Source organism: Amblyraja radiata, chromosome 17 (assembly GCF_010909765.2).
Source record: "Amblyraja radiata isolate CabotCenter1 chromosome 17, sAmbRad1.1.pri, whole genome shotgun sequence".
Taxonomy (NCBI): domain Eukaryota; kingdom Metazoa; phylum Chordata; class Chondrichthyes; order Rajiformes; family Rajidae; genus Amblyraja; species Amblyraja radiata.
In genome coordinates, this window is record NC_045972.1 from 9,962,087 (window position 1) to 9,987,667 (window position 25,581).

General features: G+C 42.2%; 1 protein-coding gene across 1 annotated transcript; it reads left to right on the forward strand.

Annotated features, from left to right (window-relative positions):
* Positions 1–3,753: 3,753 nt before the first annotated feature.
* Positions 3,754–23,141, forward strand: tmed6 (transmembrane p24 trafficking protein 6). The gene is made up of 6 exons (XM_033036507.1): positions 3,754–3,946; positions 4,063–4,249; positions 14,884–15,028; positions 17,178–17,304; positions 17,724–17,869; positions 22,908–23,141. The coding sequence occupies exons 1-6, from the start codon at positions 3,754–3,756 to the stop codon at positions 23,139–23,141; spliced, it is 1,032 nt and encodes a 343-aa protein (XP_032892398.1).
* Positions 23,142–25,581: the final 2,440 nt, after the last annotated feature.

Here is a 25,581-nt window from a genome sequence, read left to right on the forward strand (position 1 = left end):
AGGGCCGCACGACAGCAGCGGCAATTGGCCTACATTTCTGAGTATACAACATCTATCCGCTACATCGAGGGGAAAGAGAACCGGGTGGCCGACGCATTGTCCCGCCCCGCTATCAACGCCGTGTTCGAGGTGGCGCCCGGAATTGACTATTCTGCTCTGGCAGAGGCACAGCTCACGGACGATGAGGTGCCCGCCTACTGGACTGCCATCTCGGGCCTCCGCCTTGAGGATGTCCCTCTCGGTCCTGGAGGAGTGACAATCCTGTGCGATGTGTCGTCCGGTCAGCCGCGCCCCATCGTCTCTGCCACCTGGCATCGGAGGGTGTTCGAGGTGATCCACGGACTGGCTCACCCATCAATCCGGGCGACAACGGCACTAGTGGCCGCTCGTTTCATGTGGCACGGTCTGCGCAAGCAGGTTGGCCATTGGGCTCGCACCTGCATTCCGTACCAGACGGCAAAATTCCAGCGCCATGTCCGTGCGCCTCTCCAGGAGTTTGGTCTACCTCACCGGCGATTCGACCATCTCCACGTAGACATTGTAGGGCCTCTCCCGCCGTCCCGGGGCATCACTCACCTTCTTACAATGGTGGACCGCTTCACGCGGTGGCCGGAGGCCATTCCGCTGGCCGATACTTCAACGGCTACGTGTGCTCGTGCGTTGTCCGCGCACTGGATTGCTCGCTTCGGGGTGCCGGCGCACATCTCCTCAGACCGGGGGCCACAGTTCACCTCCGAGCTGTGGTCAGCCATGGCTCGCTTGCTGGGGGTGCGGCTACACCACACCACGGCTTACCACCCGCAAGCTAACGGTCTGGTGGAGAGGTTCCACCGGCAGCTAAAGGCAGCACTGAAGGCACGACTCTCCGGCCCGGACTGGATGGACGAGTTGCCGTGGGTCATGCTGGGCATCCGGACTGCTCCCAAAGAGGACTTGGCCTCATCATCGGCGGAGCTCGTGTACGGGTCGCCACTCACGGTGCCCGGGGAGTTCGTGTCGTCGGCACCGGGGCAGCAGGGAATGCCCTCATCCACCTTAAAGCGCCTTCGCGAGCGAGTTGGCAGGCTCGCACCCGTCCCGACGTCCCACCATGGGACATTTCGCCAACACGTGCCATCAGCCCTCAGGGACTGCCCATACGTCTTCCTACGCCGTGATGCCCACCGGACGCCACTCCAGAGGCCGTACGAGGGCCCGTTCCGGGTGCTGGAACACGGGCAGTCGACTTTTGTCCTGGACATGGGGGCCCGGCACACCTGGACATTGACCAGCCGGTGCTGGTTGCCCAACCTCGGCCTCGAGGGCGCCCCCCTTCACGGCTCCCTCCGCCTGTCACTCCACCTGTCCTCCCGCCGGTCCCTCGACCTGTCCCTCCACCTATGCCTCCGCCAGCCCCACGATCGGCTGACTTCCGCACGCGGGCCGGCCGGGTCGTGCGCCCGCCGGTGCATTTCGTGCCTCTGGTTCTGGGCGGGGTCCTGTGGCGGCTCCCAAGGGTCGTGCCATCATACTGTCGAACCCCTCGGCACGGGAGTGGTTCAGTCCGGAGGCGGCCCTTAGCCAGAGGGTTTAAAGGCAGGGGTTTGGGTGCCATCTTTCTCTAGTTTGGTCTTCCCTACAACCGGGAGGAACATAATTAAAGGTGCCTCTCAAAACACTGGACTTCGTGCTTCCTTTTGAGACCCACGCACTACACACTCATCTTTATTGACTATACCTCAATCTCATCCAAACTCATCACCAAACTCCTGAACCAAGGAATCCCCCCCCCCCCCCCACTTGGCTTTCTGACACAAAGACCACAATCAGTGAGGATAGGTGACCCCGCCTCCTCCACAATAATTCTCAATACTGTTGCCCTGCAATTATGCGTTTTCAGTCCACTACCGTACTCCCTGTAATCTCACAATTGTAGCTTAAATTCACCTCTAATTCTATTTCTAAACTAAACTAAACTGAAACTAAAAATTTGGGATGACACCACTGGTAGGCCGAATCACAAACATGACGGGTTTGAGTACAGGAAGGAGATAGAGAACCTAGTGACATGATGTCAGGACAATCACCTCTCCATCAATGTCAGCAAGATAAATAAGCTAGTTATTGATTTCAGGAAGCACAGTGGTGTACATGATCCAATCGGTATCAATGATGTGAAATTAGAAATACTTGAGAGCTTCAGGTTCCTTGGTGTTAATATTATAAGTGTCATGGGCCAACCACATTGATGTGACAGCCAAGAAGGCACACCAACGCTTCTACTTCCTAAGGAGACTGAGGAAATTCAACATGTCTCTGGTGACTCATTAACTCTACAGGTGCACCACAGAAAGCATTCTGTGTAGGAAAGAATTGCAGGTGCTGGTTTAAATCAAAGGTACAGTACCCTCCATAATGTTAGGGACAAAGACCCATCATTTATTTATTTGCCTCTGTACTCCACAATTTGAGATTTGTAATATAAAAAATCATGTGTGGTTAAAGTGCACATTGTCAGATTTTAATAAAGGTCATTTTTATACATTTTGGTTTCACCATGTAGAAATTACAGCAGTGATTATACATAGTCCTGCCATTTCAGGGCACCATAATGTTTGGGACACAGCAATGTCATATAAATGAAAGTAGTCATTGTAGTGGCCATTTGGCTTGTTTTGTGTGTCATTAATTATGGCATTTGCCTTTAACTGTTAGACTACCCCTAATTATGTGGGTGGAATTTATTACGTATTCAAGGGCGTGTTTGGTGCTAGGTTTCTTGCGCAGAAGCTTAGTGTTGAGTTTAGTTTTGCACTCACATGGGGAAGGTTAACTCTTCGATCATGTGAAGTGTAACCGAGACACAAGGAGTTTTCTAACGTTTTAAGCGATATGCTGGAGTTTGACGAAGGTTAAAGTGTACGAGTCGGAGAAGAAGGTCGGATATATCTTATTGTTTTTCTTCAACAAAATTAAAGCAACTGGAAGAAGAATTTGTTCGTTCAATTTAAATCTGCCAAGACCTGTTTAAAATCATGGAGCAAGAAGATGAAGAAGAAGCCACGCCAGAGGAACCACAAGGTGGCGAAGTCAAGACAAGCTGCCTACCTGAAAGAAACTAAGAAGGAGCAAAACTCGATATGGGAACAAGATAACGAGTCAATTAAAAGCTATTATATTGAGAAGAAACAGATAATACTCAAGTTGCCTACCTGAAAGAAGCCGAGAAGGAGAGAAACAAGTTAGGCAACAGGTTATCAAATCAATTGTAAAAACAGAAGAAACGAATGGAATCAGTGCAGAATGCGATCAAAGTAGAATCTAATCTAGGCCAACTATGGAATCTCTGCCAAGAGGTAGGAAAGAAACAAAATGTGCTGCTGTGTTCACAGCCGCCTCGGGAAGAACGCAAAAGACACATCCAGTGGTGGGAAGACAGGGTGAAGATATTCAATGATTTCATGGATAAGGCAGAGGAGTGGTTATCTTAAATTATACCACAACTTACGCGCTTAACAGCTGAAGGTTCGATGCAACAAGGTGCTGGAATGGAAGATGAGATACACCATGAGATAATATTTCGAATATATCTACACGAAGATCAGGACATAAATCTGGTTCTATAGCCAGTTCGGTATCAAGGGTTTCTGTTCGATTGGGAGTTGAAGCTGATCTAGCCGCTCTCTCTCAATAGAAGCGGATGCCTTGAAGAAGAAACATGAGATTGAGCGACAAGAAGAACAGATTAAAGAATGAGTGGAACTAGACACAAAGATGGCGGTGCTTAAATCAAAGAGGGAGATATTGGAAAGTAAGGGTTCAAGATGCAGCTCTGGAGCATCGAAGACGATGATCTCTGGACCAAGAGGAAAAACTGCTGCAAGCGAGTCAGCAGTTGGATCAATTCCACAATCGAGGTCCACAGGATTTCATGGCATTGAATACCCATTGGAACAGAGTAAGATGGGTAAAACTTCATTTCAGCAAATAAGTGCTAGATCAAAACAAACTATTTATGGAGCGTCTGTAGATGCTTGGGACAAACCAATAGCGGACCACACTTTTCCGAGGCCTTGTGCACAGGCTCGAGCAAGTCAGTTTCAGCCACGGCCTGTCTTTATCGTCCATTGGAGCCGACCCAAGATTATCAGGATGGACTATTTGCATTGGCGAAAAGGCAAGCTGAATTCAACCAGATCTTAGCTCGACAAAATACCACTCTCACTCTACCACCAGCAGAAATTCCTACATATGATGGAGATTATTTGCGGTATGAAGCTTTCGTAAGGGCATTAGAAGAAGTATTAGAAACGAGAATTACGAATGAAAAGGAGCGTTTATGATTTCTGGTGAAGTATACGTGGAAGTGTGAAGGTACTTGTGGAAAGTTGTCAAAATGAGCTTGACAGCCAAGGCTATTAAGAGGCTAGAAGGTTACTTAAAAAATGTTATGGTAGTGAACAAAGGATTGGTAGCGCATACATGGAGAAGGCCCATGCTTGGAAAGATATCAAGCTAGAAGATGGGGAGGCATTGAGTAATAATGCAATATTTCTGAGAGGTTGTTGCAACTTGATGAAAAATCTCGGCCACATGGAGGAAGTCTGCGATTCATGGACATCACCAGTTGCTGGGTGTCTTCATGGTGATGCTCTGCCGGGCCTGTATTGCAGCCATCTTTAGCTTATTCTTGTTTTGGGGTCTAGTCCCCTTCAGTTTTCTCTTCCGCATATAAAAGGCATGTTCAATTGGGTTCAGATTGGGTAATTGACTTGGCCACACAAGAATTGACCCTTTTTAGCTTTAGCACAGGGGTCGGCAACCTACGGCCCCCGGGCCGAATGCGGCCCGTAACCCAAAATCATCCGGCCCGCAGGCGGGTTTTTTTCCCCGTAATCATCCGGCCCGCCGAGTGCCCCGAGCAGCGGCCGGGCACCCCGAGCGTGGCCAAGCTCTGGCTGTACCGCATCCTGCGCAAAGCCGCCGGCACGGCCGCGCACCTTCTGTGAACACGTTTAAGAAAGAAGTGCAGATGCTGGAAAAATCGAAGGTAGACAGATGCTGGAGAAACTAAGCGGGTGAGACGTGCAAGGATTGCATGAGGCTGCCTCACCCGCTGGGTTTCTCCAGCATCTTTGTCGACCTTCTGGTGAACATGTGATTTGATGCCTGCCATCCAGGGTGGGATGGGGGCGGGATCCATGTGTAGATCAGTTGTATCATCAATGAAGATAAATTTTATCATCAATGAAGATAAGTGAGCCAGTACCTTCAGCAGCCATATATGCCCAGGCCATAACACCTTGTTTCACAGATGAGGTGATATGCTTTGGATCTTGGGCAGTTCTTTCTCTCATCCATACTTTGCTCTAGCCATCACTCTGACATAAATTAATCTTCATCCCATCTGTCCACAAGGCCTTTCTCCAGGACTGTGGTTGCCCTTTTAAGTACTTCTTGACAAATTGTAACCTGGCCATCCTATTTTCTGCAGCTAATCAGTGGTTTACATCTTGTAGTGTAGTGTAGAGGGAAAGCAAGGGCTATTTGAAGATAGGGAAGTCAATGTTCATACCGCTGGTATGAGATGCTGTTCCTCCAATTTGCGCTGGGTCTCACTCTGAAAATGGAGGAGGCCCAGGTAAGAAAGGTCAGATTGGGAATAGGAGGGGGAGTTAAAGTGCTGAGCAACCGGGAGATCAGGTAGGTTAAGGCAGACTGAGCGGAGGTGTTTAGCAAAACGATAGCCGAGCCTACCCTTGGTTTCGCCGATGTAGAGAAGTTGACACCTGGAACACCGGATGCAGTAGATGAGGTTGGAGCAGGTGCAAGTGAACCTCTGCCTCACCTGGAAAAACTGTCGGTGTCCTTGGATGGAGGTGAGGGAGTAGGTAAAGAGACAGGTGTTGCATCTCCTGCGGTTGCAGGGAAAGTACCTGGGGAGGGGGTGGTTTGGGTGGGAACGGACGAGTTGACCAGGTATTTGTGGAGGATAGAAAGCATACTATCGGGCTGCATCACAGCATGGTTTGGGAACAGCTCTACCCAAGTCAGCAAGAAACTGAAGAGAGTTATAGTTGTAGCCCAGTCCATCGCACAGACCAGACTTCCTACCATTGAGTCCATCTACACCACACTCCCTCAGAAAAGTGGGCGATACAATCAAAGACTTGTTCACCCAGGTCATTCCTTCCTCTCCCTGCTCCTGTCCAGGAGAAGGTACAGAAGCTTGAAAACATTTACCACCAGACTCGGGAACATCTTTCCCTCTGGCATCAGGCCTCTGAACAGTTCTTCTATAAGCTATGGTACAATCCAATTCACCTTAACTCCATGGAGGACATTGGACTTTGTCTATGGAACTGATGCGCCACAAAGCTGAGATCTATATTCTGCATTCTGTGTCTTCCCCTTTGCTCTAACTAGTGAGTTTGACTTGAATGTATTTACGTATGGTATATCTGATATGTTTGGATAACATGCAAAACAAAACTTTTCACTGTACATCAGTACACGTGATAATGATGATAAACCAATATCTTCTGCAGCTTTATGGAAAACGTTTGAATCTTGTTCCCCGGGAAATTTAAGAGAATCCACCAATGTAACTCGGTAATAGTTTTGCTCCAGATTTTGGAGGGATTTTGTATTTCATTTGTTATAGGAATAGGAAATTGGAGGGCTTTGGGATCTGTGCATCAGTCGTAGGAATAACATTGCAATGCTGGCAAGGACAACATCTGCCCTTGAAGGTTGGTGGTTGGCTACTGCTTTAAACAGCTGCAGTCCATCTGATGAAGGAGCTTTCAAGGAACAGGTCAGTCAGGAGTTCCAGAATTTCCAATTCGGAATGCTGGGTGATTTGAGGGGAAGCTGCGGCTGATGGACTCACACATCTCCATCTCCTGTCCTTCTTGCTGGTAGAAGTTGTGGGTGTAGTGGACTGTTGCTGTAGCCTAGGTGAGTCTGCAAATGATGTGCACTGTAGCCACATTGTGCAGGGTTTGGAGGAATGAACAAATTACATGAGTGATGGGCTGGTTGCCTGTCAAACAAGTTGTTTTGTCCTTATTGCTGTTGAGCTGCTTACGTTGTTGAAGTTATATTTACCCAAGTAAATTGAAATCATTCCATCACACCTTCGTCTTGGAGATGATGCAAAGTAATGCCCCTGTCCCACTTAGGAAACCTAAACGGAAACCTCTGGAGACTTTGTGCCCCACCCAAGGTTTCCGTGCGGTTCCCGGAGGTTGTAGGTGGTAGCCGGAGGTTGCAGGTAGTGGAAGCAGGTAGGGAGACTGACAAAAACCTCCGGGAACTGCACGGAAACTTTGGGTGGGGCGCAAAGTCTCCAGAGGTTTCCGTTCAGGTTTCCTAAGTGGGACAGGGGCATTATGGGACGTGTAATGCAACTTGGTCGGCATGGATAGAGTGGGACGAAGGGCCTATTTCTGTGTTGCACAGCTCTATGAATCTATGACAAGTCCAGTTGAGTTTCTGGTTAATGGTAACTTTTGGAATGTTAACGGTGGTGAACTCAGCAATTATAATGCCATTAAATATCATGGGGAGGTGGTTAGACACATTAGAGGCGGCCATTACATTAGATGAACATTTGCAACTGGAATATTACTTGGCATTTAACATATCTATTTTGAATGTTGTCTAGATCTTCTGTGAATGTGAATGGACTGCTACATTTGGTGAAGTGTAAGCTAATGTACTTTCAGATATTATAATCCCACAATATAGGACTAGTGACTTTTCATCGGCTTATTTTTTTATTGCAAAAATAAATCTTCCACTGTGCAAGCTGTGTACTTTTCCTTTTTTTTTTTTTTTTTTTTTTTTTTTTTTTTAAAGCTTTAAGAAAAAGATAGAAGTAAGGAAAGTAAAGAAGGTGCGCAAGAGTTGTGAAGTGCAGGAGAGTGTTGGGAAAAGAAAGCCCCTTAGAAAAGAAGTTAGAGAAGGAAGTAAAGTAAGAAAGTAGACCCTAGAAAAGAAAGAAAAAGAAAGTAAGGACAATCGCTCTATTATAACATTAAACTCCGCAGAAAGACTACCAACCAAGTCTGTTTTTGTTGTTTTATCTCCCAATGCCAGGTCCTGATACCATTTATTTATTTATTTATTTTTTAAATTACTATTGCACCTCATGCTTGTAATAGGTCCATAAACGTAGACCACGTCTTTTGGAATTGGTTTGCTTTATCTGCTAAGAGGAATCTCATCTCTTCCAGATGTAATGTTTCAAACATATTTGATATCCACATTTTTATTGTTGGTGTGGGCGCATTTTTCCAGAATTTAAGTATGAGCTTTTTTCCCATTATTAGCCCGTAATTGAGTAAATTCTTCTGATACACGTTTAATTCAGGGATACCTTCCGATATCCCAAAAATGATCCATTCTGGTTTTGGTACCAGTTTTATTTTAATTAATTTTGAAAAAATATCAAATATTCCATGCCAGAATTTTTGGATTTTTGTACAAAAAACAAAAGAGTGCGCTATGGTAGCTTCTTGACACAGACATTTATCACAGATTGGTGAAACATTAGGAAAGATTTTATTTAATTTAGTTTTTGAATAGTATAGTCTATGTAATGTTTTGAATTGGATAAGCGTATGTCGTACATTGATCGAGCATTTATGCACCTGTAGTAAATGTTTATCCCAGCTCTCTTTTGAAATTTTTATAGCTAATTCTTGTTCCCAGTCTCTTCTAATTCCATCTGTTGTGGGTATTTCTATGTTTAAAATGATATTATATAAGTACGATATTAAGTTAGCTGATTCCGCCTTTGTCTTCATTGCTTCATCCAGTAAGTCGGAAGGCATATTATGATAGTCTTTTGTGTATTTTTTCAAATAATCACAAATTTGAAGATATTTAAAATATTGGTTATTTTTCAAATTATATTTCAGTTGTAGTTGTTGAAATGATAGTAATTTTCCCACTTCATACAGCTGTGTACTTTTCCATGTTCTTGTATTGGATAACAATCAATCTACAGTATAAATGAACTAAACTTCAGTTTTCCTGTTTTTCATTCTCCGTTTGTGTTTTAAGATGCACTCTGGCAGTCGTTTTTATGTGTATCTAAAAGTGAAAGATGGCACATCTGGTAAATATTGTCTTTCCCAGTAATTTCAAAGGTTATTTCAAAGAAAGATGGAAATCTTCCCAACTGTACCATTTTATTAGATCAGAATGAGTCCATGTTTCCAAAAAAGGTAATTGGAATATGACTGAATCTTCTGAGAATGCTGACAGTAAGTTTGGTGCTTGGCCTAGCACAGCGGTGACCACTGCACTTGGAGAATGTAAATGCTTTCCATTTCGTAATCGATTGCAGTGAATAATTGTGACAACTTTTAAATAAATTAACAAAGATTTAAACATAGAGAAAACTCCACAATTTGTATACTTGACCACATAGATGTCTTCAAATATTAAAATCTTAGCCTTTTCTGTTTTATAAAAATAGGTTATAAATGGAAATATTTAAAAAATGTATTTTTTATGGTGATATATTGCTTGAATAGATGTTAGTCAAAGTTATGATGCCAGTAAATTTTGAACAGTGTATTTCATTCCATTTTGGAGTTCAGTGTCAAAAAGAATATGAACAATGAATTTACATAATTCTTCAGCATTCCTTGAAAACATCTCAAAGCATTTTTAATCCAAAAGTACATTTTCATTTAATCTTGATAAATGCAGCCACTAATTTGTAAACAACAATGTTGCTTATGTAAAACGAGCTGAATAAATTACTGAAGATGCTGGTAATTTACATAATTTTTTAAAAACTGAATATACTCAGCAAGTCAGGCAGCATCAGAAGAGAAAGAGTTAAATGTTAATTGATGATAGCCTTTCATGAATAATTGAATGTTGGCATTCGTTCAAGTAGTACCATTGTATACAAGCAATCACAAAAGGGTATGAAAGATGAATTTATGGTTTCCTGCCTGATTTAAATATATTTGTCATTTTAAAGAGGCTCTATTTTTCTGTTTTTATTGCAACCTAAGTATTGTGATCACCTCTTTTTCCACTCAAGATACTATTTGAATATTTAAGTGCATTCTTCCTTATAACCCAGTTGCCATTCAGTCCTCATGATTCACCAGAAGTGGGAGATTTGGAAAATCATAGTAATGTTGCATGGAAACAGGCCATTTGGTTCAACTTGCTCGTGCCAATCAAGATACCCCATCTACACTAGACCCACTTGCCTGCCTTTGGCTTGTATCCCTTTAAACCTTTCCAATCTGTGTACGTCCAAATGTCTTTTAAATGATGTTTTAATATTTGATTTAACTACATTCGCTTGGAACTCACTTCATATACCCACCACCCTCTGTGTGAAAAAGTTGCCCCTCAGATTACTATTAAGGGGTGGGATTGGATCAGAATTATTGTGTGTAGAGCTGAGAAATTGCAAGGCTAAAAGATCCTGATGGGAATTATTTATAGGCCTCCAAACAGTAGGCAAGAAATTGTATCAGGGGATTCAATCGACTTGTAAGGAAGACGATGTTACGGTGGTCATGGAGGATTTCAATATGCAGGTAGACTGGGAAAATCAAATTGGTACTGGACCCAAGAGAGAACATTTGTAGAGTGCCTACGAGATGGTTTCTTAGAGCAGCTTGTAGTTGAGCCTACCAGGGAAAAGGCAATTCAGAATTTGGTATTGTGTAATAAACCAGATTTGATTAGCGGGCTTAAGGTAAAGGAGCCACTAGGGAGGTAGTGACCATAATATTATTAAATTTGAGAGGAAGAAGATGAAGTGGATATGTCCGTATTCCTGTTGAGCAAATGTGATTACAGAGGCATGAGGGAGGAGCTGGCTAAAGTTGTTTGGAAAGGGACCCTAGCAGGAATCATGGTGAAACAGCAATGGCTGGAATTTCTGGGAACAATTTGGAAGACACAGGATCTTTTCATTCCAAAGAGGAAGAAAGACTCTAACGGGAGAATTAGACAATAGTGGCTGACAAGGGAAGTCAAAGGCAGTATAAATCTGAAAGTGTAGGCATTTAACATTGCAAAGATTAGTGGGAAGCTGAAGGATTGTGAAGCTTTTAGTTAAACAACAGAAGTTAACTAAAAAGGCAATAGGGGAAGAAAAGATGAATATGAAAGTAAGCTAGCCAATAATATAAAAGAAAATAGCATAAGTTTCTTCAGATACATAGAGTAAGAAAGAGGCAAGAGCGGATGTTCGACCGCTGGAAAATGATGCAGGAGAAATGATGATGGGGAATAAAGAAATAGCAGATAACAGTGGGAGACACCAGCAATGTGCTGGAAATTCAAGACAGTCAAGGGATGGAAGTTAGTGGAGTGGCTAGGACTATTGAGAAGGTGCTTGGGAAGATGAAAGATCTGAAGGTGGATGTCATCTGGAGTGGATGGACTGCACCCCAGAATTCTGGAAGAGGTGGCTTCAGAGATTGTGGAGCCATTAGTTGTGATCTTTCAAGAATCACCATCAAGGACTAGTCGCACCCTGGCCACTCCCTCTTCTCTCATCTCCCATCAGGCAAAAGATATAGAAGTGTGAAAACGCACACCACCAGATTCGGAGAGTTTTTTCCCATCTGTTATCAGGCAACTGAATCATCCTACCACAACTGGAGAGTGGTGCTGAACTGCTATCTACCTCTTTGATGATCCCCAGACTATTTTTCATCGGACTTTGTTGGCTTTACCATGCACTAAACGTTATTCCCTTATCATGTATCTCTATACACCATAAATGGATCGATTGTAATCATGTATTGTCTTTCTGCTGACTGGTTAGGATGCAACAAAATCTTTTCACTGTACCACAGTGCATGTGACAATAAACTAGACTGAACTGAGCACTAGAGTCGGGGTGGTTCTAGACTTTTGGAAAATTGCAAATATTATTCCGCTGTTCAAGAAGGGAGCAAGGCAGAAGAGTATAAACTATAGGCCGTTCAGCCTGACTTCAGTGGTTGGTAAGATTTTAGAGTCCGTTACAAAGGATGAGTACTTACTGTAGAAGCAATGATAAAATTGGCCGAAGTCAACATGGTTTTGTGAAAGGGAGATCTTGCCTGTTGAACCCGTTGGAATTCTTTGAGGAAGCAAATAGCAGGATAGACAAAGGATAGTCAGTATATGTGGTTTACCTAGATTTTCAGAAGGCCTTTGATAAGGTGCCGCACATGGATAGCAGGTTTTCTGAATGACAGCAGGTAAAAGAGTAGCAATAAAGGGGGCTATTTCTGGTTGGCTGCCAGTGACTAGAGGTGTTCCGCAGGGGTGCACTGGGCCTATACAGGAGTGCAGAAATACGAGGGGGGGACCTCATTGAAACTTACCGAATAGTGAAAGGCCTGTATAGAGTGAATGTGAGAAGGATGTTTCCACTATTGGGAGAGTTTAGGACAAGAGGCCATAGCCTCTGAATAAAAGGACACACCTTGAGAAAGGAGAGGAGGAATTTCTTTAGTTAGATTCATTGCCAATTCATTGCCACAGATGGCTGTGGAGACAATGGATATTTTTAACGTGGTGATTGCCAAATTCTTAATTAGTACGGGGTCGGAGTTATGGGGAGAAGGTAGGAGAATGGGGTTGACAGAGAAAGATAGATCAGCCATGATTGAATGGTGTAGTAGACTTGCAGGGCTGAATGGCCTAATTCTGCTTCTTGAACATGAAATCTTTCATCTCCCACCTCAAATGGTTTCTGCTCTTGACTATCAACAGTTTTAACATTGATTTAAGGAGGTTATCTTCGCCACGGTCAGTTTCTGACTAGATACCTTTCAGTAATAGTGTTTTACTGCACCTTTGTTGGGACTTAATTTGTTCCCGACTGGGAGGATGGAGATGGCAATGGCGATGTACGTAACTGGTGAGGATTGAGGTCAGTCGAAGAGGAGAGGGAACCGGGGTCCGGCTGATCGTGCACTCAAGGTCGGCTGCGAGAGACACCCTTGGGGAATAAAGGTGGACGGGCAAGGAGAGGGACATCAGTTCGCAGGTCAACCCGCACGTCCAAGGGAAGGCGACAGCCGGAGGCCCGCAGCAGCCTGGGGCTCGCCTGGAACGGGCACCGCTCATAATACCTGGAGCGTGGACTGGACTTTGAAAATGGAGCCAAAACATGGGACTCCTTTTATGTGGGATCAGTAGACTATTTCTGTGGGATCAGTAGACAATTTGCTAATTAGGAATGTGCTTGGGTATGGCAATACTCAACTTGGCTATTTGTAAGTTAAAATTTTAATTGTGTGTTTGCAGGTCGCACATGTGACAATAAATGCATAATTGAACCAATAATTTGGTGAGTCTATTTTCCTTTCGCTGGAACAATTTGACCTTTCTTGATTATCTTGATATTTTCTCAGGACTCTGGGTAGAGTATTTTCAATTACAACTGTTAAAGTTATCTCAATAACAAATGTGAAGCTAACTGACCTGGTGTCCTTTTTACCTTCTTGGTAGAATAATAGTCACAATGCCATTTTCTAATCTAATGTTCCTCTAAACTAGACCATTTTGAAAAATAATCCAATGCATTATTTCTCACCAGCAACTTATTAAGATACTGAAATGTAGTCCATTCATCTCCTGCCCACGTCTCCAAAAATTTGTTTGTATCAATTACCTGTGTTCCTTCTTCCCTTCCAATAACCCATTTACGACTACTTCTGGAATGGCATTTCTATTCTCTGGTGAAGTCTAATGAAAAATATCCATTAACTTTGTCTGTCATATCTTTACTTTTGATAACTAATTTCCCCAGACTCGCTTTTTGTAGGAACAACACTCACTTTAAGCATGACGTTCTTCTCTCTCCGGGTGTTCTGTGAGACCCTCCCTCACTGTTCCAGGCTTTGGTCCACCTCAAAGTCTTTTTTCTGACTTTCTCCCCCCAACTTCAGTCTGAGGAAGGGTCACTGAAACGTTGGCTGTCCATTTCCTTTCATAGATGCTGCCTGACCTGCTGAGTTCTTCCAGCACTTTGTTTTTTAGCAGAGTTTAAGATTATTTCATTTTCAAATGTCATATTTCTCTCTTAAGTGTATGATTGATCTCAATGTGTAAAGCAAAACAAGACCGAACATTTCAGGTAATTTTAAAGTGTCAGAAATAACCTGCTTATTTATGTAATACCATATATTGCAATCTGGAATTTTTATCTTTGCACGACCTATTGTACTTGTATGGTTTGCATGCTATCCGGTCTGATCATGTGTGTATAGTAGATTATACTATACACAAATAAAGCTTTTCATTGTATCTTGGTACACGTGACAATAAAAAACCAACACCAGTAATTTTATACAATAGTTGTTAGTTTACACTCACCACTGCAAACTTTCTCCACCGTTATTTAATATTTTAAAATCTAACTACAAATTTACTGAAAACACTGGTAGCCAAATATATGAAGTTGCACTTCTCTTCCCAAACAAATAAATGTTATATATTAACTATACAAAATAGAATATCTTTTAAAAGTATAATTATAAAAGTATTCTCTTGGAGTTCAGAAGATGTTATTTTCCACTAGTCATGGTCGATGTAGCCTGGTAGTGACACATAAAATGTTGATTTATTTTCACATTCAAAAGAAACAATGAACAATATTTTGCAGAAATAATGCATGCACCTTCGTAGATTGTGGAGTTGTAATTTGGTGAAAGTCATTTGTTTAAAAATGTACAGGTGTGGAAGACATTGAGTACGATTAATAGTAATGTAGATTAGATTAAAAAAAAGTTAATAATTTCCTGAATTGTAAGTTTTCTGCTGGTTGGCCTTCTTCAAATGTCATTGCAGTAAAATGTCTATACAAGGATGTACATTTATGTACCTATGTGTTGTTTTGCTTATAACTGGAAGATGTCAACCACCTGAATCTATGGGTGAATCCGACATATTTCATGGTGCTAATCAATATGATTTCTCTATCATTGTTGAAGGAGGTAAACAGGAATGCTTCTGGCAGTACGCTGATCAAAAAGGCAATTTTTACTTCAACCATGAGGTAGGATCTTGCAATTCATTGTTTACCATGTCGGTATGTGTATTTAAAAAGAATTGTTGAGAAATTATAAAACGCTTTCTTTCAACTGTTTAAAATTCTGTAATTAAATATTTCAGCATGCTACAATTATTGGGATGTTTAGTGAATTATCGGTTTGTCACTTATCAGCAGGATAGGACATTGGTGAGATCGCCTTTGGAATATTATTCCAAGTTCTGATCGCCATACTGTAGGAAGAATGTGTTAAGTTAGAGCGCGTACAGAAAAGATTCAAAAGGATGTTGCCCTCGCTGTTTGGTCTAACTTATGAGGAGAGACTGGATAGACTATTTCCCTGGTATGAAGGCAGTTGAGGGCTGACCTTATGGAAGTTTATAAAATCAAGAAGGACATAGATAAGGTCATGGTCTTTTTCTCATAGCGGAGTCTAGAGGGCATCAGTTTAAGGTATGAGGGGAAAGTTTTAAAGGGGACGTTTTCACACAGAAGATGATGATATGTGAAATGAGCTACCAGCGGAAGTGGTGGCGGAAGTTGCAATTTTAACATTTATAAGATATTTGGGCAGGTTGCTGAATAGGAAAAGTTCAGGGGGATATGGGACAATGGTATTGGCTCAGGCATGAACGAGTTGGGCTGCAGGGCCTGTTTCCATGTTATATGAATCTGTATTCGGTAAAGGTACTTTGCCATTTAGTTTCCAGCAAACTCCCCCCCCCCCCACCCCCCGATTTCCGCTGCACTACTGCTCTTCAACCATGTATTCCACCTATCACTTGCCAGGCTCTGCCCTGCCTCCACATCTCTTTTCCAGCTTTCTCACGACACCAAATAGCCTGAAGAAGGATCCCGACCTGAGATGTTGTCTGTCCATTCCCTCCACAGATGCTGCCTGACTCGCTGAGTTCCTCCAGAACTTAGTTGCTTTGGTCAAGATTCCAGCATCTACAGTTATTCAGTCTCCATTATATTGTTAAAAATAATTATCTTAGATTATTAGTAATGCAACAAAGCATGTCATACCTGCAAGTCAGTTAAATGAGGAATAACAGATACATCTATGTCTACAATTTATTAACAACAGCATTTCCTTCCATTGCTACGCAGACGATACACAACTCTATCTCCCCCTGAAGCCCAAAAACCAATCAAATCTGCTTAACCTTACCCGCTGCCTCGAGGATATAAAGTGTTGGATGGCCCAGAACTTCCTCCAATTAAACGAGAGTAAGTCTGAGGTCATCCTTCTCGGCCCCTCGGACGCGATCAAAATGATAGCAAGCAGCCTTGGAAGCCTTACCCCATTACTCAAACCTCACGTCAAAAACCTTGGCGTGATATTTGACTCAGCACTGAAATTTGACAAACAAGTCAATGCCGTGGTAAAAGCAAGCTTCTTCCAGCTTCGGACTATAGCTAAAATAAAACATTTCCTCCAGTTTGATGACCTCGAAAAGATCATCCACACATTTATCTCCTCCCGCCTCGATTACTGCAACTCCCTTTACACTGGCATCAGCCAATCTTCCCTGTCCCCCCTGCAACTGGTCCAAAACGCCGCAGCGAGACTCCTGACGGGCACCCGAAAAAGGGACCACATCACCCCGATCCTGGAATCTCTCCACTGGCTCCCTGTGCGGTTCCGAATAAATTTCAAGATCCTCCTCTATGTCTACAAAGCCCGCAATGGGCTTGCCCCCACCTACATTAAAAGTCTTCTTACAGGTCGGCCGACTTGGGGTTGCTGAATATCCCGCGTTCTAGGCATAAACTCAGGGGCGACCGCGTCTTTGCGGTTGCAGCTCCTAGATTGTGGAACAGCATCCCTATTCCCATCAGAACTGCCCCCTCTATCGACTCCTTTAAGTCTAGACTAAAAACGTATCTGTGCTCCCAAGCCTTTCCTGACACCCTGTGAGCGAGGGCTATATGTATATATGTATGTAGTTTGTTTATGCTATTTTTATAACAAATGTAAAGCACTTTGGCCAACGAGAGTTGGTTTTTAAATGTGCTATATAAATAAATGTGACTTGACTTGACTTGACATGCACTTTTGAATGATTACTGAGGTCATCAGCTGCATAATACAATATATAATAAAACATTTCATAAACTTGAAACAGCTCTTTTAAAATATTATTCCTAGGTTCAATGGGTAATGGGATTACAGAACGACAGAGCTGTCACCGCCACAATTAATGCACCCAATGGATATTTGATAGAAACATCCAGTGGAACAAGTGGCCAAATTAACTTCAGAACAACTGAATCAGGTATGGGGCATCATTTTAATTCGAACAATGGTACCAGTGAGAAAATTATGATTTTAATCTGTCTCCCGCACTCTGTTCCAGCTTGCTGTGCCCCTGGCTCCTGCACTTTCTTCTGGCTTGTGGGGATCCAGTGGCTGACCTCCTATTCAATTTACTGGGGCCCCTATTTCCAATGCTCTCTTCAAAGTGACAAGGACCTGTTTCTCGCACTCCCTTTAAACTTATCTTTACTGCCTCATAGATCATTCTTAAATCATAAAGTTTTATCTAAAAATCTGGTTACTCCCACAAATTCCTTCTCCTTTCTTCTCTTTTAAAATATGTTAAATATACTGCATAAATCTAAATGCAAGTTGTTAATAATGCATATCATACTATTTCATTTACACGAACCATCATAATTTGATTTTTTTTTAAAGGTTTTTATCAACTTTGCTTGAGCAACTTCTTGTCACATTTTGGATCAAAACAGATCTTTATCAGTTTTGGAATTTACTTTGATGATTTTGCTGAGAAGGAGGAAACAGTAAATGTTCAACTGAATGATACCGTTTCAGCTATTCAGGTAAGAGACATTGATCAAGATATCATCAAGTTATTGACGAGTTCTTGTGTTAATTTACTCCTCTTCAAAGCAATATGTCTTTTCTGTGGAAGCATAAAGACTGCAGATGCTGGTTTCCAAAAAAAGTGTTGGAGTAACTCAGTGAGTCAGACAGCATCTCTGGAGAAAATGGATAGGTGTTGTTTTGTCTCGGGGTATTCTTCAGACTGATTATGCTGGGAACTCCCTTTCCCATAATCACCTTTCTGATGCGTGCCAGAGAGAGGCCACAAGCAAATTGGAGGAACAGCATCTTGTATACCGCTTGGGTAGTTTACAAATCACTTGCTTCTGCTAGTCCTTTGTGAATCCTGCACTAGGATAGAGATCATTCTTTAGTTACAGGACACCCTGTACGTATGGAGGGTTGTTTGGGAGACTGGGGGGGAGACTGGGGGGGGGGGGGGGGGGGGGGGGGATAGATGCGTTTGGATTTGCTGCCTCTGCTCACAGAGGCCAGATTGCACCACTGCTCACTCTCCCGTCACAGCTGTTTCTGTCATCTTCTTACACATACACACACAAACACTGTTGTGTTCATTTCTAACATGAACAGTTCAGGTTATGCACAGTTCTCAAGATAAAACCCTCATTGTAACCTCATAATCACCTTTCTGTCCTGGCCTTCACCATTGCAGTGAGAGGCTGCATGCAAACTGGAGGAACAGCACCCTCATATTCTGCTTAGGGAGCTTGCAATCTAACAGTATGATTTGTCCAATTTTAGGTAACCTACCTACAAACAACCCCCCCCCCCTTCTCCCAACCACCCCCACCCCAACTTTTTTCACCCTCTCTTCCCTGTGCCCCACCTGGATTTGCACTCCTTCCCCCTCCTCTGTTTCGACTTCTTCTTGCGTATGGCGTGCACAGCCTAAAGTTGTAGGACAACTTGTTCTATTTGATCTTACTTGATTGTGCATGCAATTTGATTGTTGATTGCATTCGTCGAAACAGGTGGACCACGTGAAGGTTGCAATCTCCCATTCCTCCTCTGTTCCCTTCCACCTATATTCCTTCCTCTAGCGTCACAATTAGCACCTCTTCTTCTCTCATATATTTTGTCTTTTCATCCCAGGCCTTTGTCCAACCATTTGCCTATCTGTCCCTCCCTCCCCCCTCCCACCCCCCCCCCCCCCCCTGGACTTGTATCCACCCATCACTCACCAAGTTTTATCCTGCCCACACTTCTCTTCCAGTCCCCCCCCATCTCACAACAGTTAGTCTGAAGAGGGTTCCCAACCTGAAACATCATAACATCATCTATCCATGTTCTCCAAAGATGCTCCCTGAACTGCTGAGTTACTCTAACACTTTGTGTCTTATGTCGGTGGTTTGGCCAGCATATTTTTCTACCCTGTTCAGTTGAGAATGTATAATTCTTGAGTTGTGCAATTGACTCGTGCTGCAAAGTAGTGCTCACTAGTAAAAATATAGCAGGTTAACATTGACAAACAACGGCAAAAGGATATTCATTATGAATGGACACCTCAGCAATTTTATGGCAAAAAAGAGCTTTGGAATATTCATCATTTAATATTGATATTTGAGCAAATATGTAAAATGTAAATGTATTGGTTGCATTGAGTCTCTTTAGGCAAACTGTTAGTTAAAAATGCACACTTAACCTCCAATATCTTTAGTTATACACATCAATTGTAAAACTTGCATACGTTGGGATGAAATTTGCTCTGAAGAATGATTCTCGTGCAAAAACACTTACATGGTTCTTGGAACTTGAACTTTTTGACTCTATGCACAACTTGGATTGGGAAAAAAACATATACAAGTCAATGAATTAGAGTGGCATAGTGGTGCAGCGGTAGAGTTGCTGCATTACAGCACCAGAGACCTGTGTTTGATCCTGACTACGGGTGCGGTCTGTACAGAGTTTGTACGTTCTCCCTATGACAGTGTGGGTTTTCTCCGGGTGCTCCAGTTTCCTCCCACACTCCAAAGATGTACAGATTTGTAGGTTAATTGGCTTTGGTAAGAATTGTAAATTGTCCCAAGTGTACATGATAGTATTAGTGTATGGGGTGATCGCTGATCGGTGCGGACCGTGGGCCGAAGGGCCTGTTTCCATGCTGTATCTCTAAAGTAAAGTAAAAGAATGCAGGATAATTCCCTGATGGGAGGGGTAGGGGAATTGACATTTTGTAATAGAATCATACATTTTTATTTTCATATCAATCTATCTATCTATATACTATTAAAACTGTGTGTGTGGGTGTATGTCATATTCGTGCCCTTTGATTCGTTACTCCGCCAATACCACATGCAAAAACACTGAGATTTTTACCATTTCGCTAGCCATTTCACTTTTACATTCGCTCATCCATTCCTCATTAAATTTTAGTATTTTTTCAGTACACATTTTTAATAAATTCTCCCCCCCCCCCCCCCCCCCCACTCATTTTTTCGCCTCCTGCGACCATAACGGCTGCTGCTGCCCGGCTCTCCTCCAAAAACGCCGACATTTTTCCCATTTCGCCAGCGATTTTACTTCCCCCACAAACTAAATAAATTAAAGCAATTTATTTAGTTTTTCTATCTGCTTCTTTGATCATGCTCTCTTCACAACATCTGTATTTCCGATCTTTATTTTGCTCATTCGATACCATTTTAATCTATTTTATACTTCCTGTTTCATACATCCTGATTTGGACTCTACATTTCAAGATCAAGTTTTTTCAACTGATTGCAGAGCCTTTCAGTTGTTTTTTCCCTTACGTTTGTAATAAATCAGCGACCTACTGTTTAGTTTAGTTTAGAGATACAACGCGGAAACAGGCCCTTCGGTCCACTGAGTCTGCACCGACCAGCGATTCCCACACATTAATACTATCCTACACACACTAGGGACAAATTACATGTTTTATACCAAGCCAATTAACCTAAAAATCTGTTAATCTTTGGAATATGGGAGGTAACCGAAGATCTCGGAGAAAACCCATGCAGGTCACGGGGAGAAACAAACTCCGAACAGACAGTACCCGTAGTCAGGATTGAACCCGGCTCTCTGGCGCTGTAAAGCAGCAATTCTAGCGCTGCGCTTCTGTGCTGCCACTGGATTGGAGGAAATCTTCAATGACAGACTCTCAAAGAGTCATCATACGCCCATGAGTAACATAAAAAGTGAATCAAATTCTTTTTCACTATGTGTAAAATTATAACCATTAATATTTCACTGAAAACAACTTCAATGGAAGCAGACTTTCCATATCTGACCCCATCCTCTTTCTCAGTTCATACTGACTACACAGTTGATAGTCACCAATACTAAAATGCCAAGTAACTTCAGAACGTGGTAAGCACACCGAATCCTGTTACTAACCGTATACTCTATGTAAGTAGTTTGAAAATAAGAACACAGGTGTGCCTAAACCAAAATATTCACATGTTTAAAGCCTTTTTTATTCTGAAACACTCCTCTAGAGCTGCTGCTACTACAAAAACTTGCTTTAAATAACTTTCAACAAAATGGAAATATCAATAGCACTATTTTTGTTAAATTACTCTGACTGAGAAATAGGCAAATGTGGCAGATGATTGGCATGGAACAAGATCTCATAAATAAGTATCAAATTGATTCATATATTCAGGTAATGTTGGTGCAAGGAATGAAGCATGCAAGTACATTATAAGAACTTTTGACTTCTGTTTGATTCGTGGCATGAATTAATTCAGAATCCACCAGAACCATAATATGAAATATAGAGGGATATTGGGACAAATGGAGATAAATGGAACTAGCTTAGATGGGACACCTGGTCGACATAGATGAGTTGGTCTGAAGGGCATGTTTCTGTGCTCTATGACTATAGTTAAATATCCTGTCCACAATAAGTGGTAATAAATGCAATCCCATCAATTAGCAGCATATGAATCAATAACAACAAAATTAAAGGATTCTTCAACAGTGGTATCGAATGGTCTCACTCATCAATAGCCTGCTTACTGTTACTCTGTTTTGGTTCCACCAGGACTATTTGACTCATTATTGTGTTGGTCAATGTGGACTAAAGAGCTGAACTCCATTTGGTATTCAATCTACTATCTTGGACATTAACTTTATGCAGCATTAGTGCACTTTAGGAGCAGTGTGTACCATCTGCAACACGAGCGGCAGTAACTCCTCAGCACCACCCACTATTTTGGGAGGTTTAGAAAACAGATCTTAAAAGTTCACATTGTAATGTGTATTAATTTTCCAATGGAAAACACAACTCACAAATACATTTAAAAAAGTTATGAAAGTTAAGAAAATAATAGAAAAGTGCCTGAGTGTGCATATCTTTGCAGATCTGTTCTGGACACAGACAATTAATGCAATTATAGAGAAACCCATCAACACATCTTTTGTTGACTCTTACCATACATTGTTTTTTTTTAACTGCTGTGAGTCCAGGCCTCAGAATTTGCCTGGTAAGGCAGAGCCTGTATTTATACAACATTTAGATATTGTAGTGAGACCAGGCAGGTAGAGCAAAATGTTCTTTATTAGTGAAACAACACTCAAACTACATGTGTACTTGGTCAGGAATAAACGATCTAAGCTCCTGTTGTCGTGAGGAACACTAGCTACTGAACATACCAAAAAACCCGTGAACGAACCCCCGATCACGTGACAGTCCCGACCAAAGACGAGGGTTCTGAATACACAGCTTCACCACTAGTTGCCGCTACAATATACTGTTTAGGTATTCTCTTTCCTCATCACAGGGACACTGATGAAATGCTTCAACTGCTTCTTGCCTGAGACCATTAACACAGCATTGTCTAGATATCAAAACAATGATTTTTAACAGGACATAGATTCTTATCTATTATTGTAAGTGTGTGTATGCACACGCATGTCCATGTATGTTCAATTTGTTATTTAATGCATTCTATGAATTCCGCATTGGTGTTTTGATTTGTTACATGAATTATCATTTTAAACTAATATATCTTGTGCCAAATTTAAAATCTCTTTTTCACCATTATCTCCCTGCAGGAAACAGCTATGAAATTGCAAAACTACGTCTTCCATATGTGGAAATACTATAATTTTGCAAGGATGCATAAAGGAGCTGATTACTTTGTCGCGCTGGCACTCAATAATTATGTGTTCTGGTGGTCATTTTCCCAGAGCGTAATCATTGTCTTATCTGCTGTTGTGCAGCTTTATTTTCTCAACCAGTTGTTTGTTGTGAAAGCCACCACTGCAAATGATAAGCCTAGGTGCTAGACACAGTTTCATTTAAGAAATGTAATTGTACCAAATTGACGGAACTATGACATTTCTTACAAACATTATCTTTGGATCTAGTATTTGTTTTTATACAGATCTCAAATATTATTAACCAATTCATTGAAGCCTTGATTGTAACTATTTTAGTTTCAAAACAGAACAAAAGTTGATTCTCCAGAATACATAAAAAGGCCAAATACATCTGTCTGAAACCTGTAAGCTCATAGATAACCATATCTGCTCATTTTATTATTACATTCAAACTTTAGAAATGATTTATTTTCCAGACATTACACTTCACCAAATCTGGAAGGACACAGCATGACAAAGAAAATTATGATTTTATTTTTTTGCTTTTCATGGTTTTCATTTCCTTTTTCTCTTTCAAATTAAAATTTGTCTCATTTTTTTTTTAGATTTTTAAAAATCTTTAAAATATTAATTGACTGGTTTCTGACATTTATTCATGATATATTACATATCGTATATTCACTAAATGAACTTATAGCTGGTTACTCTTTTCTCATTGTTATTGGAGTTAATATTGTGCTCAATAGAATGGTTGAAACAAATTCGGAATAAATTGGTTAGTGATAGACAAATGGTTGTTGGGATCATGATCCTTCCAATACTGTTTATTCTTTCTAATTTTAGTTCTATGCACTATTTGATGAAAGCTCATGAAAGGCAATCTCTTGCAGGAAGCTTGTGGAGATGATAAAAGCAAAATATTCTGGATGCTAGAATTCTGAAACAAAACGGAAAATGCTGGAAAGGGGAGGGTTGTTGAAAGAAAAACAGAATTAGAATTTCAGGGCAGATCTATTGTCAGAAATGGAAAAAAAACAAGTTTTAAATTACAGAGAAGGGGAGCAGAGAGAACAAAAGGAGAAGTCTGTAATAGTATGAAGAGTAGGAGAAAAATTGAGATGGAAGAGGGCAGCAGAAGTAAAAGTATAGCTTGAGACATAATAGAAGTTGGATAACATTTGTTAATTATTAGAAGAGCTGGCCTCCTTTGTAGCATAATGGTGTATTATGTGTCCTATCAAATGATTCAATTCAATGATACTTTATTGTCACGTACCTAGATACAGTGAAATGGTTTGTTTTGCATACAACTCGGTAAAACCATACAGCAGACCTCTCCTTGGCAGTGCACAAGAGTCGCTATGTCACTGGGGCCATCAAAGTTGCAAATGTTCACCGAAGAGCCTTATCTTCTGCCTGCCACCGCACGAGCCCCCCCACCACGTCCCACATTGTTCTCGGCAGCCCACTTGCTGGGTAGCTCGTGGCTGCACAGGTCCCCCTACGCTCTCGATGGTCTACTCGCTCTCGACGGTCCCTCTACAATCTCGACGGTCTCCCCCACTCTCGGCGGACCCCCTTGCTCATGGCGATTGCTCGCGAGTCCCTCCTTCTTCCTGGATCTTGGCGGCACAGGTGGTTTGGGGTTAAGGTCAGAGTCCGTGGTGGGCGATCTGGGCTTACCGGGCAGGTCCATCCTCAGTGAGCAAGGCCTCAGACCGTGGCGAGTGAGCCGGGCCTACTGGTGGGCTTGGCCCCCGCTCACCAGGGTACTCCCAGCGGGTGGTTCGGATGTAGTCATGGATGTCTCCAGGCAGGCACAGTTTATCTTAGTGATCTCACAGGTGGCCTCATGATTTACTGGTCCTGTAGGATCTACTGAATCCCATGACAGAAAGCAAAGAACAAACGACACTTAGCTGATCCAGACATCTTGTGTCACGTTTATTCCAGAAGACCCTTTTACCTACATTCTCACCAATCATAACCTGTGTGCAGATAAGGCCAATTGGTGCGTCTGATCTTGGAGATGTTATTGAGCTCTTGTGGCTGGACCCTCTCGTGAGGTTGCTGGTGAGTCGCCAGCAATGACAAGCTGTATGCAAATCCAACGTGGGCGTGACGGCGCTACAGTCCCTTCAAGTTAGCCTAAGCATTCTTCAAAACCATCTACTTAAGGTCATATGTGATAGGAGTCTACTCCGCCATTCAATCATAGTTGATCTATATCTCCCTCCTAACCCCATTCTCCTGCCTTCTCCCCATAACCCCAGATACCTTAAGACACTACCGAAATACACATCTGACACTACTTGTTTGTTAAGCGGGGTTTGAAATGTCTTGCTGCTAATTTAGCTGACAACTCTGGGACAGCATGGTGGTGCAGCGGTAGAGTTGCTGCCTTACAATGCCAGAGACCTAGGTTTGATCCTGACTACGGGTACTGTCTGTATGGTGTTTGTATACCCTGGTTTCCTCAAACACTCCAAAAACGTACAGGTTTGTAGGTTAATTAGCTTTGGTAAAAATTGTAAATTGTCCCTAGTATGTTAGATAGTGTTAGTGTACGGGAATCGTTGGTCAGCAGGATTTGGTGGGTCGAAGGGCCTGTTTCCATGCTGTATCT

Excerpts from the sequence above, each read along its gene's own strand:
- tmed6 (XM_033036507.1), top strand. The coding sequence starts at position 3,754 with ATGGCGGTGCTTAAATCAAAGAGGGAGATATTGGAAAGTAAGGGTTCA. Across the intron at positions 4,250-14,883 it reads TATGATGGAGATTATTTGCG|ATGTCAACCACCTGAATCTA; the intron begins GTATGAAGCTTT and ends TATAACTGGAAG. Across the intron at positions 17,870-22,907 it reads ATACCGTTTCAGCTATTCAG|GAAACAGCTATGAAATTGCA; the intron begins GTAAGAGACATT and ends ATCTCCCTGCAG.